We start from the raw sequence: 18,321 nt of genomic DNA, 5'->3' as shown, positions 1-18,321 counted from the left end.
TTCCTGTGATGTCATTTATCTCAAGTGAGATTCAACCTGCTGCAAGTAGACTTTTATGGTCCTTCACACCCCCGTTACCCAAAACTCACAGAGCTTTTTACTTTGGCTGATCTTCTTCAGGACTTGGTGGCTGTGTACAACCTGCTTTGGATTGACATTCTTTGACTCTCCTATTAGTTTTGCTGTACATTTTAGGGTGGGATAACTTCCATGTTTAAGATTGGCCTTAACAAATTCTTGGTATTGCACCCAATACTGCCCAACGTTGAACTAAAACTAAAACAGCTTTGGTTATATTTTGTACTGTTGCGATACGATACAATATGATGAAAACCAAATAATTATCGTTTGCGTTACTCAAACTTGATTCTAAAAAGAAAAACAAAGAGAAACAAAAAGTACTAATAATGTTGTGGGTATCACATTTCTGATAGCACGTGAGTCATTTTGACCAGTAAAAGTTCAGACATTGTAACTACATGATTCCATACTGTATACTTTTCTTTCAGACTTGCCGGATCATCCTGTACCACTGAGGCCCCTGGTAGCTAAAGTGTCATCCAGGACAGTGTCTCACGTTTCAAGCAGACAGCAGCAAACCAACACCCAGCCTCCTCAAACTCTTCCTAAACCCTTCACACAGCAGCCTCCTCCAACACCCCCCAAACCTCCGGCCGACATCCAACCCCAGCCGCCCTCCCAGCCCCCACCAACGTACCCCAAACCTTTCATTCAGTCCCCACAAACCCAGCCCCAACTTCAGGGATTTGTGCAGCCTCTCCCTAAACCTTACCAGCAGACAGCCCCTCAGCCTCAACCCAAACCCCAGGTTCCTCCACAGACACCACCCAAACCACAGTCCTTCCCCCAGGCGCTGGTCAAGTCCCAGTCCTTGCCCCTGGACCACAGCGAGGACTTCAACAGGCACAGTGTCCATTCTGGAGATCTGCTGTCCCCCACAGACTCTGGAGACCCGCTGTCTGACGACATGTCCGCCAAGCAGATGTCCATCAAGGAGAGGTGAGTGACAGCTGAGCATTTGAAAGAGATGGATTGTAGATGTTAAAAACACATTACTAGTCAAGTTAATGCCACTATTAAGTTTGTGAGGCCAACTGGCTGAGATCTGAAACTGGCTGCCAAAAACACTGATTTAGTATCCTTTCAAGCTTACAGCACACTTTTTTTCACACAGGGCACATTTTGATATCATACTGGGTGATTGACCAAATTTGGGCAATGTAATGCTTTTCTGGAGTGTGATAGCACTATCCCAACCCCTGGGCTGTGTACCAGATTTAGGAACATTTTCTGCTGGGCCAAGATGTAACTTTAAAGGCTAGTATAGGATAATTATACAGTATTTACTCCAAACTTCTGTTTCTGTTTGAGTTTTTGGTTATGCTTGTCCGTTCTGTCTTCTGCTGCGTTCTCTTTTCTCTTTGTCTCTCCCTCTTTTTGTCAATTTCTAACTTCAATCTATCAAGTCTCTGCCTTATTCAGTATGTGTGTTGGGAGGATAAATAGAGAGAGAGAGAGAGAGAGAGAGAGAGAGAGAGACAGTTCAAGACAAAAACAAAACTTACTATTTAAACAAGCATATGAACCTGCAAGCAGACTAATGAGAAGCCCTGTCTAACTTTATCTTTGGCTGGGCATACTAATGGAGTGTGGAGAACAGTTACATTTGACAGGTATCCCCCACTCATTGCCAGCAACAGCATTGTCAATATAAAAACACTTTGAGGTAAATATCATGTTTTGGAGTCTAACAGACACCAGAGAGCAATCGTAGAGCCACAACTTTGCACAGATGTTCAGCAGTCGTGCAAGATATGAGAGACATAGTAGAAGAGACAAGGTATCACTTCACACATCAGAATCAGAATCAGAAAAGTGTTAAGAGTTTGTGTCAGTGGGGTTCTGGGGCCTTGTTGGTGAGGCTGACTGCATTGTGGTTAGATTGTTTAATCAGTGGTAACAGGACCAACTCATTACTATCCACTGCAATTTCTCGAATAAGAACAGGGTCTCCAAAAATTAAAGCCGATCCCAAAGAAAGGCACAAGGGGTAAAATGCTCCCTTAAAGGAACACGCCGACTTATTGGGAATTTAGCTTATTCACCGTAACCACCAGAGTAAGACAAGTCAATACATACCCTTCTCATCTCCGTGCGTGCTGTAACGCTGCCTGACGGTTCCAGCATTAGCTTAGCCCAGCACAGATCCTGCAGGTAACTGGTTCCAACTAGCCTACTGCTCCAAATTGTGACAAAATAACGCCAACATGTTCCTATTTACATGTTGTGATTTGTAGAGTCACAGCGTGTACAAAAAACAACGTAACATGAGACACAGCCATCTTCTAACAGTAAACAAACCGGGAATTATATTCTCAGACAGGCTTGCTGCGAGCATATCACTCCGCCCAAGTACTATATTCTTCCGCTTGAGAATATAGTTCCCGGTTTGTTTACAGTTAGAAGACGGCTGTGTCTCATGTTACTTTGTTTTTTGTACACGCTGTGACTCTATAAATCACAACATGTAAATAGGAACATGTTGGCGTTATTTTGTCACTTATTTGGAGCAGTAGGATTGCTGGAACCATTCACCTGATGTTCTGTGCTGGCCTGATGCCGCTGGAGCCGTCAGACAGCATTACAGCACACACGGAGATGAGAAGGGTATGTATCGATTTGTCTAAGGGGTTACGGTGAATAAGCTAAATTCCCAATAAGTCGGCATGTTCCTTTAAACCGAATTCCTAGCAAAGCTGCAGACACAAATTAACCTTGATTCCATTCACAAATCCAAGATCCAGTCAGAGCTCGGTTCTTTACAAGGTGCAAACTGAGATGTCCGCAAAGATCAGACACTGAGCCAGAGCCTCATAAATCTGCAGCATTTGACAGAATCAGGCAGAACTTGTCTGCCCGTCCTTGTAGTATGTAGGTTTGTTCCACCTTATTACATCTCTTGGCGGTGAGAGAGATCCATTTTTAGCAACATTGTGTTTCTCCTCCCAGCCAGCAGAGAGCTGCGTGGACTGGAGGAGAAATCCTCTGAGATTTAGCCGGTTCCTCCCAATGCCCTCATTTCTGCCCTGTCCACATTCAAGCAGCATAGATGATGACATACTTTATTTACCCCTCAGCCATCCATTATCAGCACTTTGGAGGCTGATAAAGCAAAGCAGAAATCTCTGACCTTGTTTTTCACACTTAAATGATTATTTTTTGGAAATAATGGAAATGCACAGCAGTTTTTTTGTTCCCTTTTTTTATTATTATTATTATTATGATAGGTTGATTACAAAAACTTTCTCTAAAATAAACTTCCATGGTAATGTTAGTGAGCAATTCAAAAGCGTCCAAACCATTACTCCAAACACTGTTTGCAGCTAGTTTGACACAGGGTTCAAATTCAGCGTTGAGTACATTACTGTCTGTCCTGACTTGGCCTATTCCTTTTGTTATTCTACTAAAAACATTTCATAAGCTAAATAATCAGAATTCTTTTTTAACTACTGCTAAATCTCAGCTTTGAACCAGTGTATTTTAGTGTATTAAATTGACAAGTGCTCAATAACTTTGAAGGCAATTCAATCGAACTGAGTACATTTTAATATCTATTTATTTATCGCAAGTAATATCGTTATTACGACAATCACCGTTAACGCATATGGCTTATTTCCTTATCATGCAGCCCTGTACTGTTCCATCAAATGGAAATATCCTAGATGTTTTATCAATTATTGTATACACATTTTCCCCAAATTCAGCCCCACAGACAGTATTGTGTATCTTTTGAAGCTTTAAACCACCATTTAAGAGAAGGTTCAGTGTGTTTGAGCAGTGTTTGGAGTTTGTAATGACTGACCCACCAATCAGTGTGTGAATAGAAAATGTAAATCAGGGTTGGTTAAAAGTTAGCACATATTAAAATGTACTTGTTTTATGTCAGAGTGGCACTGCTGAAGAAGAGTGGTGAGGAGGACTGGAGGAACAGGATCAACAAGAAACAGGAAGTGGTCCAGGTGGCATCCACGGAGACGCAGGCTCAGCTATGGGAGTCAGAGCAGACCTGCGACAACAAGGTCAGTCTCATCTGCACTAATCAGATTATATCTAGAGCTGTAACAATTCCAAATGTTGCTGTACAATTCATTATTTATTTATGTATCACTTTTTTAAAACAAATTCAAGTTTTGAATGAATTCCAGGATACATCTTTTGGTTATATATCACTGTCATGTGACCCAGATGATTTAATGACACAAACACGCCCTGTGAAGTAAACAACGCCTTTTCATTATCATAAAACATGTTTTCTATCTCTATCCTCCCCCCTTGTCATTTTTGTTGCTATGAATGTGTTTAGGGTAAAGTACCAACAACTAGCATAGCTTTAGCTCAACAGTCCAACCAATTATATAATTACAATTTGGCACATCTAAACAAAATCAACAATTACCACCAACAGTCATACCCCTTAAGACTTTAGCTAGTGATAGCAAGTAATTGCAAAGGAACGGCAATTACGTAAAAAAATTGACAATTAGACAATTATATAATAATTGTTACAGGCCTAATTACATCACATTTATTAGAATGTTTTAGGAGTTGCCAGCTTGTGCTGTTTGCTCTAATGGTTACCATTGTAAAATGTGTTTAATACCACATGACCACTAGGAATGATTGCCAAAACCATTATTTTATTTTGTCACCCTCTACTATTGAGTTACTGTTGCCCAAAAAATATCCACATAAGTTCCCACTAAGATAAAAACACACGTGTTGTTAAAAATATCCACATAAGTTCACACTAAGATACTTACACTAATGGTTGTTATGGTTACCAATGGTCGAACAGCTTTACCAAAGTAGCCAGAATAAACACAAGTGCCACATTTCATCCCCCATCCTTCCTCGTTACCATGCCAGCTCCTGTCCTCGCTCTTTTAGCTAAGTGCTCCTTTCATTTCCTCCTTGAGTCCATCTGTTGTTTGAGTCCAGTGGTCCAGACCCGTAGAGCATCCAGCCCCCATAGGCTGTAAACCAGGAAGCATATGGGACCGTCTGCTGCTGTAGAATTAGCAGTCCTAAATTTCTAAAATGACTTTGAAAGCTTATTTGACAAAAGGAAATGGTTCAAGAATCTCCTTTATGTATTTATATGTATTTCTAGCAGTTTAAAAAACAGCTAGCACTATGTATAAGCTCAAAGAACCAGGACTTACAGTTTTTCCTGTAGTTAATTTAATTCTCATTAGTATTCTGTTGGGTGAAACTGCCTGCATAAACCCTGGATGGCAATCCTCCAGGCAGTCTCACTCCTAACCCATTACAGAAACAATGCCCCCCCCCCCTTTCTCTCTCTCTGACCGAGAACTTCCCCTGTGTTTAACCCCTCAGGAGGAAGGGGTGGTCATTCAAGACTACTCGGCTGTGTCTGTGTCTGAACAGCTGTGGGTAAGAGAGCCAGTGTGCACACTAACCCTAAATCAATCAGCTTCCTGTGTGGGGCCTGTGCTTTTCAATCACAGATTTGTGTGGACTTTGTGTGATTGCTGCTCCTGAATCTGTGGCTCTAATGGCTGCTCTTGTTTACTTGCACTCTGTAGTGCAACTGAAGTGTTGGGATGGTGGTTGGAAAGTTGCTGACACTGAAAGCTTTTTCTTCTTCTGATTCTGCCAAAAGTTGCATTAAGTAATCAGTTTACTTCAAAGTAAAAAGAAAGTTACGACTTAACTTAATTTGTTTGAACATATTCAATTAAAACTCTACTTTCTCCAGACATTTGAGCACCTGGATGTACATCTATGGCCATGTATTAGTGACCAGGGGCCAGCAACATCAGTACATTTCTGGCCAAAATTATTAATTGATGGCTGTACATCTTCACGGTTCAGAAAAATGTACAGTTTCATAAAAGAGTGAATACATAAGAATATAAGCACATTAATGCTGCTTCGTCATTTTTTTTGACTTGACAACAAAATGTCTTTTTTAAAAATGAATTTCAAAATCAGGGTGGAGCAGTGTTTCTCTGGGTCACGAAATAAATCTGAGGGAAGGTTAGGAAAAAACATTCATTTTTGTTTCGTACTATTATTTTAATTGTTTTAGGGCATTTATTGCTTTTTCCCCCCTGTAAAATACTGGATCGATTTAACTTTTAAAGTATCTAAAGATTATTCAAATGAAAGAATCTGAGAGGTCAAAAAATTACTTTTATGAGGGTTCGAGAGTTGTCTTTGTATTGTTTTAAATGAGTGAACCACTGCAATAGTTTATATGTATAATATTACATAGCTATATTACCTTTTAAGACTATCGTTATCGTTTTCACTATTGCTGGTAATTCAGTATGTGACTTTCTATGCCTGAGACAAGCTGTTCCTGTCTCAACTTAAAAAGTACCAGAAGAGAAAAATGGCTTTTGCAGTTTGCTGCTTTGTTACTAACAGTAAAAATGTACATTGTTTTTAATGTTTTAAGTGCATTTTTTTATTTTTATTTGGGGAAGCAGGTAATTTAATTCATAAGCAATCAATTTTATGTGATTTCTTGGAGACAACAAATTAATATTTACATTGTCCATATGTTTCAAAAACATATTTATCAGAATCAGCTTTATTGGCCAAGTATGTGTAGACATTGCAGACAGGGATTTGACAACAGAAATAGACATACAGCTAAAAACAAGGAAAACAAAACTGAGCAAAGAACTAACAAGCAAACTACTGTGTACACGTAGCTGAAAAATATATATAAAAAGTATATAAAAAGCAACAATGAACAACAACTAACTACAAAGTTCTGTTTATTTCGTATATAAATAATTGGGTTTTGAAGTTGACGAATAGTGAGTAGTTTAAAGGAGAACTTTGGTATTTTTAAACCTGGACCCTATGTTTCTTATGTAGACATTTTTTTAAATTGGTCCAGTATTGAGCAAGAGCCCTGCAGCCTAAACCTATGGGGCAATTGTCCCTGTCAATGTGCATCCACTAAAAGTGCTGTTTTCGCCACTGACAGGCTCAGATTGTTATTATAAGTATCTGACAACATATGGAAAGGACCCTATAGAGAAACAGGACGTTTTTCTTTACCTTTCGCTTCATCCAGTCTGTTTGTTATTGTGTCTAACTAAATCTCGCTCACGGAGAAGTCTCGTTCTGAATTTTTGCGAGAGCTGACTTGGAGCTGTAAGACAGCAACGTGAGATTTGGAGAGGTAAGAGTGTGTTGTGTTAAGTGTAGCTTAGTGTTATCGAAAGGGTTTTCAATTTTATAGCGGACATTTTGATGATTTTGATGTGGATGAGTCAAGCCATCACCGTCTCAGAACGAGACTTCTCTGTTAGCGAGACATTGTAACAAACAGATCAAGCAAAAGGTTAAAGAAAAACTTCCTATTTCTCTGTAGGGGTTTTTCTGTAAATGTCAGAAACTTGTGCAATCTGTGCCTGTCAGTGGCAAAAACAAGCACTTTTAGTGGATGGACCATGACAGTGCATATAGTTATTGCCCCATAGAATTACATTGCAGCATGTTTCATGACTGCCAGGCTGCAGCTCTCTTGCTCAATACTGTACCAATTTCAAAGATTGTTTACTTAGACACAAAAACACGGGGAAAAAAGGGTCCAGGTTATACCAAAGTTCCCTGTTAACCACAGTCATGTTGCATTCCCAGTTTCTGGCCTCTCTCCTTTGCATCCCTCCCTTATCTTCTTTTCATCTGCATGCAAATCGCTTCTCCTTCTATTTTACCCTTTTTGCTTTCCTTTCTTTCACTTTTCCATCCACCTCTACATCCTCAGGAACCTGTCTTCTCTTCCACCTTTTCTCCTACTATCTTCCTTGGCCAAAAGTGTCAGTATATTGACCATCATAGTCAGGTAAGGACGCACTGCATGTACTGGAGTCTTATATTTCTGCTTGGTTTGCAGCTACTGGTGTAAGGGACCGCTTTGGGTGCTGTTGACTTTAACATGGCTCTGACTGCTCTGAGTACTACTCTGTGTTTAGCCATCACTCCTACGGTGGAATAAAATAGTTTATATAGGCTAGAAAGGACATGCACCTAGCACGCTTGAGTGCATCACATCGTTTCATATCTGCTTGGTTTGATTGCTCCTGAGGGAAGCGTGGAATCCCATGAAGTGAAAGTGAAGCTGTATGAGAGGTGACATAGTTCCCTGACTCTTGGATAGTAGATCCAATGGTGTCTGGAGCCTTTTTGGTTTGGCTCCACAATCTTGTTTTCTGTTATAATGCAGCTTTTAAAACGTGTGAAGTAAATAACTCCAACATGACTGAAAACACCCTGAGATTATGGGTGACCGCCAGCCTCATTGTGCAGAGTTTTATTGCTTTGCATGCAAGACAAGACACTTTAAAAAATCTTTTATAACCTGATAGTTTTTCTGATTTCCTTTTGTCCCTTTGTGCAGAAGGTGGGAGAGGAGATTGAGGCCCAGATATCCATTGAGGAGAGAAAACAGATGATTTCTGTGCGTGAGGAGGCTTGGAAGACAAAGGGTAAAGGAGCAGCCAATGACTCCACCCAGTACACCGTGGCTGCACGTATGGTCAAGAAAGGTCAGTGCACAAACCACCCATCCACACTGGGGTATGCACCATTTCAAATTTTGAAAAAAGCCGCAGGGGCTTTTTATGCACAAATACACTTATTTTATTAGAGTATAAGGGCATGCAAAATACACTTTCCCTATCACTAACTGATAGTTTGTTTCCTGGTATTAAATTTGAATGCCCAGTATGATCATTTGTGGAAATCTGTATGTACACATGCGGAAGTGGGAGTCAAAACCTAAGAATAAAATGCAAGTGTCTTCTGTCTCCTATCAAATAGCTCCTCTGTGAAGAAAAAGCCTGATGCCCCAAAATTAGCTTCATATCATCTTAACAGAGGTTTATGTCACACTGAATGATTTTCTGAAATCAAAATTCACAGTTTCTTGACGCGTGCCTGCTAGAAATAGAACCGACGGCTATTTTTCACGCGAGATGCGAGCGTGTTGGAAGCGTTTCCAGGCAAAATAGAATAGGAAAATATGTGTATATGTCATTTAGACACAAATGCACATTAATAAATGACATCTTGATGTTTGAAAGTCTAGGTTTTGACATCAATGTAGATATAAATGCAATACAAAATTTCAGAGAAAATATTTTCAAATATTGCACCTGTCATACACAACGAAATATTCTGTAACATACTGCCGATGTTGTCTTGCTTTAATCAAATCAGTAGGCTATATATAAATGGTAGGATAGGCTACGATAACAACGTAGTGTGTGTTCTGAGTGACGGTCCAACATCAACTACACAAAGTTGTTATAAACAGATTTTCAGAGTATGAATCTGTCGGCACTATGTCCGGAGATAGCCCTCCCTGTACCTAGCAGCAGGAGCAGCGCCGCGTCAGACACGCTTCTGGTGTGTAGGACACAGAAAAATCCACGCAGCTGACACGCAACAGAAACGCCACACTCGCGAGACGCGTGCAGTGTGTAACCGGCCTTAGGGCTGAACGATTAATTGTTTTCAATCGAAATCGAGATTCAAAAGAATGCAATTAGCTAATCGTGAACAATATTTAGTTGAATGGTTGGTGTAACATTTCCTCTTTTAATTATATTTACTGTTTTTTCATAAGATAAATGCTGGAATAATGTTACATATCACAGATTGTTTACAGAAATGTCTTATTTTCTGTGGATTTTTCATTTATTTGTATTACATTATTTACATTGAATGAGTCCTTACCCCAAGTGAAGGAGTTCAAGTACCTTGGGGTTTTGTTCGCGAGTGAGGGGACAATGGAGCGGGAGATTGGTCGGAGAATCGGCGCAGCGGGTGCGGTATTACATTCAATCTATTGCACCGTTGTGACGAAAAGAGAGCTGAGCCAGAAGGCAAAGCTCTCGATCTACCGGTCAGTTTTCGTTCCTACCCTCACCTATGGTCATGAAGGCTGGGTCATGACCGAAAGAACGAGATCCAGGGTACAGGCGGCCGAAATGGGTTTCCTCAGGAGGGTGGCTGGCGTCTCCCTTAGAGATAGGGTGAGAAGCTCAGTCATCCGTGAGGAGCTCGGAGTAGAGCCGCTGCTCCTTCGCGTCGAAAGGAGCCAGTTGAGGTGGTTCGGGCATCTGGTAAGGATGCCCCCTGGGCGCCTCCCTAGGGAGGTGTTCCAGGCACGTCCAGCTGGGAGGAGGCCTCGGGGAAGACCCAGGACTAGGTGGAGGGATTATATGTCCAACCTGGCCTGGGAACGCCTCGGGATCCCCCAGTCGGAGCTGGTTAATGTTGCTCGGGAAAGGGAAGTTTGGGGTCCCCTGCTGGAGCTGCTCCCCCCGCGACCCTACACCGGATAAGCGGACGAAGATGGATGGATGGATGGATGGATACATTATTTAACATGATGGTAGAAGGAGTAATATGTAGATGCTGCTGTTGAACTGAGGCGTGTCAGACATTTCAGTTTACAGGAAAGTACTGATACTTTTTTATTGGAATTGTTTTTTATTATTATAACTTTAGGTTTTGTGATAAATGTTCTGTGTTTGACTGTTTAATGTTCCATGTTTTCTAAAAGAAAAACACTTATTGCTTGCATTTCATATCCATTGTTCTCATCCCTGCATAAGAATATAGAGCTGTTTTGATGGTGTCTCATGTTATAATGCTCCGTGACATGTTTTATCTGTTACACAGGGAATATTGAACTTTAGCTAAACTTTTTTGCAAATTGAATCGTAATCGCAATATCTGGCAGAAAAATCACAATAAGATTTTTTTCCCCGAATCGTTCAGCCCTAATAAGCATTGAAATAAACTGGTACAGACAGCAGGTTATCTGAGATATGTTGTCCTATGGTGTGATTTCTGTCTGTGTGTCCGCAGGTCTGGCAGCCTCTTCCTCAGTTATCAGCCCCATCCTGTCGCCGGTCTCCACCAAACTCAAGAGCAGTGTGCCTGCTGTCCACAAACCACCAGAGGGTGAGACAGACCTGCACGTCCTGTGTCCTCACCGCCACCTCCGTCAGAGGAGTGTATCAACCAGCGGGCTTTAAACCTGAATGGATTGACACATTTGTTGTTGCTTGAGGCAGAAGTGAACAGTACTTTATATTATATACATTCAAAATGTATAATCATCATATGGGAAATGCCCAAATTATGTACCTTTTCTTGTTGGTTAAATGTAATCTTGTACGTCATCACCATTAGTAAGACTGAATGATTTCATTTATAGAAATTGAGGCCAGACCAGAAATGGAATCGGATAAGAAACTAGACAAGTTGGAGAGCTTCTTGGGACGTCTGAACAGCAAAGGTATGCACTTCCTCACATACTTTAAGCTCGTTAAGTTATATTAATATCTAGTAAGCAATGTTTTGTGTCATCTTCACCTGCAGTAGATCTCTGAAGAAGAAAAAATCTATTTCTTTGCAGGGGTTTTGCTGAACATGTTTTTCTGCTATTTTGGCAAATCCTTCCCTACCTGTTTATTATTGTGTTGCGGCCTAATCTAGTTTCTGTTTTGTAGGGCTGCTGAAATGAATGCGATAGTAACGAGTTAACGCAAATTCCTTTTAACGCCAGTGATTTCGCTCCATCATTGGGAAATCAGGAAGCTGCAGCAGTAACATTGTGGACAGTGTTGCCAACTTGGCAACTTTCTCGCTAGATTTAGAGACTTTTACACCCATGAACGGTTGTAGATGCCTAGCAGAAACAAATGAAATGGAAATGGATAGAAGAAAAAGTCTTTTGAATGGCAAGTTGAGTTTCAAAGCCCTTCCAGATATTTCTCTGCATGTTATCTGCATGTTAACAGAGTTACCACCAGAGTACGTCTCAAATACCACTTGAGCTTTAAAAACTTGAAAAAAATATCCCTTTTAAATTACAGAACCGATAAAAAATGAAAAACGTATGATTCATTTGCAATTAATCGCGAGTTAACTTGGACACTCATGCGACTAATCGCAATTAACATTTTTAATCGATTGACAGCCCTACTCTTTGGTCTTCCTTTGTTGATCAGTGGCAGGTCTGCAGGAAACTACCTTAACAGTTACCGAGAAGGCAGTGAAGGAAGTGATGAAGCTGGACGACGAAATCTTCTCTAAGTTCTACAGACACGTTTCTGAATTTCCACGCATGCCCACCAGGATCGAGATCAGTGAGGATTTTGACGCCATCTTTGGTTCTCAGGGTCCCAAGTAAGCAAATAATAAAGCTTGAAGTGATGGCTGTATATAATTCATACAGTACACCTAATATTTGGACAAACTTGCAAACTTCTACTTGTACTTGCTTTACATAATTGTTCTTTCTTTTGAATCCCTATTATCCTAATTCATTCATCACATTTTATTTATCAAATTTTCAATTCAGAATGTCTTAAACTTGTATTGTCTTTTCTGTGTTATTGTTTTGTTGTTGTCTTTGTAACTACTCAATGTCATTGTAAATGAGGGCCGCCCTTCAATGGTCTCTCGAGTTTAAATAAAAGTGATTAATGAGTTTACCACTCGTACACATGCTTTTCTCCCTTTTCCAGGTTGACTTCGGCCATGGTGCAGCATAAGCGCTCGGTGCGTCCGTCCAGGAACGTCCAGGCATCCAGAAACCCTGTGAAGATGCTGGCAGCCAGAGAGGACATCCGACACGAGTACACCGAGCAGAGGTTGAATGTGGCACAGCTGGAGAGCAAGAGGATCAAGGCTGCGAAGAGTGAGTGTGAGCATGACATCTGTGTGTGTGTATTTGGAAAAGAGACAGAAAGACCAAATACAGTTCTAGCATGTCTGTTATGTTGTTGGTTGTCAAAACATCCCAGTGAAAAAATTGGACACCTAAGCCTACAAAACTACCCTTTGTTTGTTGGGTGAACAGTATAATTGGAATGCAGCCTCGTATGACCCACTTCTGTAGCAGTGTTTACAGTAGGGCTTTAGTTCATTTTAAAGTTTAATGAGGCATTTATGTTATTTTTCTACCCGCTGTATGTGTTTTTTAAATGAAATGTGTACTCTTTCCGGTTCTAGTGAATAAAAGCTCTGAGTACTCTGAGGCTGCTCTGGCAGGTCTGGCCAGTAAAGAAAACTTCAGCAGCGTGAGTCTGCGAAGCGTCAACATCTCGGAGCAGATGTCCAACAACAGCGCCGTGCCCTACAAGAACCTCATGCTGATGCAGGTCAAAGGTGAAAACCTTTTCTGACTGTGCTGAGCTGTATGCATGAAGTTCCTCCCCTGCCACTTTATTTCCATTCAGGGTTTATACTGATAAAGCACGAATAGAATAAACATACAATTTATAGGAATAGTTTGATATTTTTGGAAATGCAGCCTAAGTTTTGAACAGGAGTAGTTGCTAGGCAACCAGTGGAGATTCCAGGAAATTACTGCTCCCAGTCAAGTAGTCCGACACATAACTGTCCGTAAAAACAGCAAATTGTTGTTTTTACACTTAGAATAGAATAAACAAGCAAGATGTTATTTGTTAATTAGTGAACTTTAGAGCTGCTGGAAGATTTTGTAAACATCAGACAGAGCTAGCCAAGCTGTTTCCCCCCTGTGCTCAGCTAAGCTAACTGGCTGCTGGCTGTAGCTTCATTATTATAGTTGTTATTATTATTATTATTGTCTATTTAAACTCCTCCAGAAAGCGTTTTACCCAACATGTCAAACTATTCCTTTAAAAATGCTTAGTAGCCTTAAACTGTTTTGGACATCTGACGTTTCTAATCAGACAGAGCTGATGTGCATTAAAGGAACTGAAAGGTATAACTCAGCAGATTAATAACTTTCCAGGTCGTCGTCACGTTCAGACCAGATTAGTGGAGCCGAGAGCATCATCACTGAACAGCGGTGACTGTTTCCTGTTGGTCACTCCAGAGCACTGCGTCGTCTGGATAGGAGAGTTCTCAAATGTCATCGAGAAGGCTAAGGTGAGCGCTGCACCTTTATTATTAATTATTACAGACTGTGCCTTATTCTCAGGAGTTTTGGTTTGGATGTCGAGAATCAAGGCTATAACTGTAAAACTGTAATTTTGGTGTTTGAACAATGATGATTTATTGATGGTTCTGCCTCTCATTTCCATTCCCTGCACGCACGCACGCACGCACACACACACTCACACACACACGCATCTGTGCTTCTCAACAAACACATTCGCTCAGGCTACAGCTCTTCCATTTCCCTAAAGAAGTTCTGTCTAGACACTTTGTAATACATTTGTTTTTCTACTGCGCCTCCTCGTTCAGTGCTGTTTACTTATTTTATTATGATTTTATGCAAAGCAGCCAAGTCTCTTCACAGTAACCTCACTTTGTCCTCAGTATGTGACTCAGTTGTTAAGTTGGACCTTTTCTCAGAACTTGTGTAGAAATGTGAAACAGGATGTTGTTGAGATCAGTTCACCGTTCCTGGGTTAGTCAAGAAAAGTCACATGTCCTTGTTGTTTCCCTCAGAGTCAACATGCGAGCATGATATACAGACATCACCACTGTCTCTGTCACTATAAAACAGATCTCTGTTTCTTGCCCATAGGCAATAGATCTGGCCACCTTCATCCAGACAAAGAAGGACATGGGCTGCAGGGCCAACCAGGTGCAGACCATCGAGGAGGGGGTCAACCCACAGGGTCTAGATACCCAGCAGTTCTGGACCATCCTTGGAGGACAGACTGCTTATCAACGTAAGACCTGAGCCCCTGATGTTCAGTTTATGTTGTTGCTCTCAAAATGGCTTGCATGGCTTGCAATTGTCTTACAATGAGTGTACAGATAACCTGTTAACAAAGGGTGTAACGATACATGGATCAGGATCCATTCAATGATCAACGATCCTGTATCATCTATGCAAAGTAAAAAATATTAATAATACAGTTTGTTTTTCATTTAAATGTCTGGAAGAGCTCAGTAATAAAATTGTGAAATCATGCTTTAGTTGCTTTTTGTGAGATGATAGAAATGCAACTGATTGTGTTACAGTAAGTGAGCATTAATGATATTGTCTCATATTGATTGCAGGCCCCTAAATTGAATCAAATCAAAACTTTGTAATACCATCAAATATCATATTGTTGTCTAAAGAATCAATATAATATCTTACCGTGATAAAACTTATGAGTTACACCCCTACTGTCAACACTTTCTGATGCATGCAGACAGTCACACAGGTATTTTAAAGTGTGTCTAATTGTGCTTATAGCTGCAGGTCCACCCGAGGAGGATGAGCAGTTTGAGAATGCCATTGTGGAAACCAACTGTATCTTCAGACTGCTGGATGACAAACTGGTTCCTGATGATGACGAGTGGGGGAAGGTCCCTCGCAGCTCTCTGCTGGCACCCAAGGAGGTCCGTGTTTCTAACCTGGATTAAATAAATCAAATGTTATACTCTAACCAAGAGTGATGCCTTTTAACTGGCACTGCTCAGCTCTGCTTTGAGTTGCCCTTTGACTGACTGTGGAAGCTGCTGTTATGTTGCCAGTAGCCTCATGACACCAGAATGTAACGCAGCATCAAAACATGAGCTGGTACAGTAGGTCGCTCGATCATGCTATAACTCTGACATGTCTCCATTAGTGCATGTATAGGTGCTGGGCATGTGTGTGTATTTCAGACCTGTGTGTAATGTGTTTCTCCGTGAACCATCACCTTATCGTGGTGGAGAGGTTTGTGTGTCTCTGTGAACCTGAGGGCTGTGTTGTCTGGAGCTTTGTGCTCCTGGTAGGGTCTCCCAAGGCAAAGTGGTCTCAGGTGAGGGGCCAGACAAAGAATGGTTCAAAAACCCCAATGAAAAAGCTAAGCAGAGATGGAGTGACCCTGCCCGGAGGAAGCCCGGGGCCCCCGTCTGGAGCCAGGCCCAGACGGCGGGCTCGTCGGCGAGCGCCTGGTGGCCGGGTTTGCCACGGAGCCCGGCCGGGCACAGCCCGAACAAGCTACGTGGCAACTCCCTCTCCATCCCATGGGCCCACCACCTGTGGGAGGAACCATTGGGGTCGGGTGCAATGCCACATGGGTGGCAGTGAAGGTCAGGGGCCTCGACGGACCAGACCCGGGCGGCAGACGCTGGCTCTGGGGACGGGGCGTCACCTCTCTGTGGGGAAGGAGCCGGAACTGGTGCGGGAGGTGGGCGCTACCGGTTAGATCTGGTGGGGCTTACCTCTCACGCACAGTCTTGGTTCTGGAACCATACTCCTGGATAGGGGTTGGACTCTTTTCTTCTCCGGAGTTGCCCAGGGTGTGAGGCGCCGGGCGGGTGTGGGGATACTCACAAGCCCCGGCTGAGCGCGCTGTGTTGGAGTTTACCCGGTGGACGAGAGGGTCGCCTCCCACGCCTGCGGGTTGTTGGGGGGGAAAACTCTGACTGTTGTTTGTGCATATGCACCAAACAGGAGTTCGGAGTATTCGGCCTTCTTGGAGACCTTGACTGGAGTCCTGCATGGGGCTCCAGTGGGGGACTCCATAGTTCTGCTGGGGACTTCAACGCACACGTGGGCAATGATGGAGACACCTGGAGGCGTGATTGAGAGGAACGGCCTCCCTGATCTAAACCAGAGTGGTTGTTTGTTGTTGGACTTCTGTGCTAGTCATGGATTGTCTATAACAAACACCATGTTCGAACATAGGGATGCTCATAAGTGTACCTGGTACCAGAGCACCCTAGGCCGAAGGTCAATGATCGATTTTATAATCGTTTCATCTGATCTGAGGCCGTATGTTTTGGACACTCGGGTGAAGAGAGGGGCAGAGCTGTCAACTGATCACCATCTGGTGGTGAGTTGGGTCAGAGGGTGGGGAAGATCTGGACAGACCTGGTAAGCCCAAACGTGTAGTGCGGGTAAATTGGGAACGTCTGAGGAGGCCCCTGTCCAACAGACTTTCAACTCACACCTCCGGCGGAGCTTTTCGTGCATCCCTGTGGAGGCTGGGGGCATTGAACCCGAGTGGACAATGTTCAAAGTTTCCATTGCTGAAGCTGCGGCGAGGAGCTGTGGTCTTAGGGTCTTAGGTGCCTCAAGGGGCGGTAACCCACGAACACCGTGGTGGACACGGTGGTCAGGGAAGCCGTCCGACTGAAGAAGGAGTCTTTCCGGGATATGTTATCCCGGAGGACTCGGAGGCAGTTGCAGGGTACCGAAGGGCCCGAAGGGCTGCAGCCTCTGCCGTGAAAGAGGCAAAGCAGCGGGTGTGGGAGAAGTTTGGAGAAGACATGGAGAAGGACTTTCGGTCAGCACCAAAGTGCTTCTGGAAAACTGTTCGCCACCTCAGGAGGGGGGCGGGGAACCATCCAAGCTGTGTACAGTAAGGATGGGACACTGTTGACCTCAACTGAGGAGGTAATAGGGCGGTGGAAGGAGCACTTTGAGGAACTCCTGAATCCGACTAATACGCCCTCTATCTTAGAGGCAGAGCTGGAGGATAATGGGGGATTGTCGTCGATTTCCCAGGCGGAAGTCACTGATGTAGTCAAACAACTACACAGTGGCAAAGCCCCGGGGATTGATGAGATCCGTCCAGAAATGCTCAAGGCTCTGGGTGTGGAGGGGCTGTCTTGGTTGACACGCCTTTTCAACATTGCGTGGAAGTCTGGGACGGTGCCAAAGGAGTGGCAGACTGGGGTGGTGGTTCCCCTTTTTAAAAAGGGGGACCAGAGGTTGTGTGCCAATTATAGGGGTATCACACTTCTCAGCCTCCCTGGTAAAGTCTACTCCAAGGTGCTGGAAAGGAGGGTTCGGCCGATAGTCGAACCTCGGGTTGAGGAGGAACAATGCGGATTCCGTCCTGGTCGTGGAACAACGGACCAGCTCTTCACTCTCGCAAGGATCCTGGAGGGAGCCTGGGAGTATGCCCAACCGGGTCTACATGTGTTTTGTAGATTTGGAGAAGGCGTATGACCGGGTCCCCGGGAGATACTGTGGGAGGTGCTGGGAGTATGGGGTGAGGGGGTCTCTACTCAGAGCCATCCAATCTCTGTATGACCAAAGTGAGAGCTGTGTCCGGGTTCTCGGTAGTAAGTCGGACTCGTTTCAGGTGAGGGTTGGCCTCCGCCAGGGCTGCGCTTTGTCACCAATCCTGTTTGTAATATTTATGGACAGGATATCGAGGCGTAGTCGGGGTGGGGAGGGGTTGCAGTTTGGTGGGCTGGGGATCTCATCGCTGCTCTTTGCAGATGATGTGGTCCTGATGGCATCATCGGCCTGCAACCTTCAGCACTCACTGGATCGGTTCGCAACCGAGTGTGAAGCGGTTGGGATGA

General features: G+C 43.1%; 1 protein-coding gene across 7 annotated transcripts in view; it reads left to right on the top strand.

Annotated features, from left to right (window-relative positions):
• The window catches only part of svilb (supervillin b), a 68,184-nt gene that overhangs the window by 27,140 nt on the left and 22,723 nt on the right, over window positions 1-18,321 (top strand). For 5 of the 7 annotated variants that reach the window (XM_028593302.1, XM_028593304.1, XM_028593299.1 and 2 more), the window contains 13 exons: window positions 510-1,020; window positions 3,968-4,100; window positions 5,419-5,475; window positions 7,832-7,909; window positions 8,465-8,612; window positions 10,945-11,040; window positions 11,297-11,377; window positions 12,093-12,270; window positions 12,612-12,784; window positions 13,099-13,254; window positions 13,865-14,001; window positions 14,606-14,753; window positions 15,269-15,414. In XM_028593302.1, coding sequence (XP_028449103.1) covers window positions 510-1,020; window positions 3,968-4,100; window positions 5,419-5,475; window positions 7,832-7,909; window positions 8,465-8,612; window positions 10,945-11,040; window positions 11,297-11,377; window positions 12,093-12,270; window positions 12,612-12,784; window positions 13,099-13,254; window positions 13,865-14,001; window positions 14,606-14,753; window positions 15,269-15,414 — 2,042 coding nt within the window. The remainder of the gene's footprint in view (window positions 1-509; window positions 1,021-3,967; window positions 4,101-5,418; window positions 5,476-7,831; window positions 7,910-8,464; window positions 8,613-10,944; window positions 11,041-11,296; window positions 11,378-12,092; window positions 12,271-12,611; window positions 12,785-13,098; window positions 13,255-13,864; window positions 14,002-14,605; window positions 14,754-15,268; window positions 15,415-18,321) is intronic. The other 2 variants (XM_028593301.1, XM_028593303.1) reach the window with 2 other exon arrangements.

This window comes from Perca flavescens, chromosome 12 (genome assembly GCF_004354835.1).
Source record: "Perca flavescens isolate YP-PL-M2 chromosome 12, PFLA_1.0, whole genome shotgun sequence".
In the NCBI taxonomy this organism is placed as follows: domain Eukaryota; kingdom Metazoa; phylum Chordata; class Actinopteri; order Perciformes; family Percidae; genus Perca; species Perca flavescens.
This window is presented reverse-complemented; position numbering and strand designations above follow the sequence as displayed.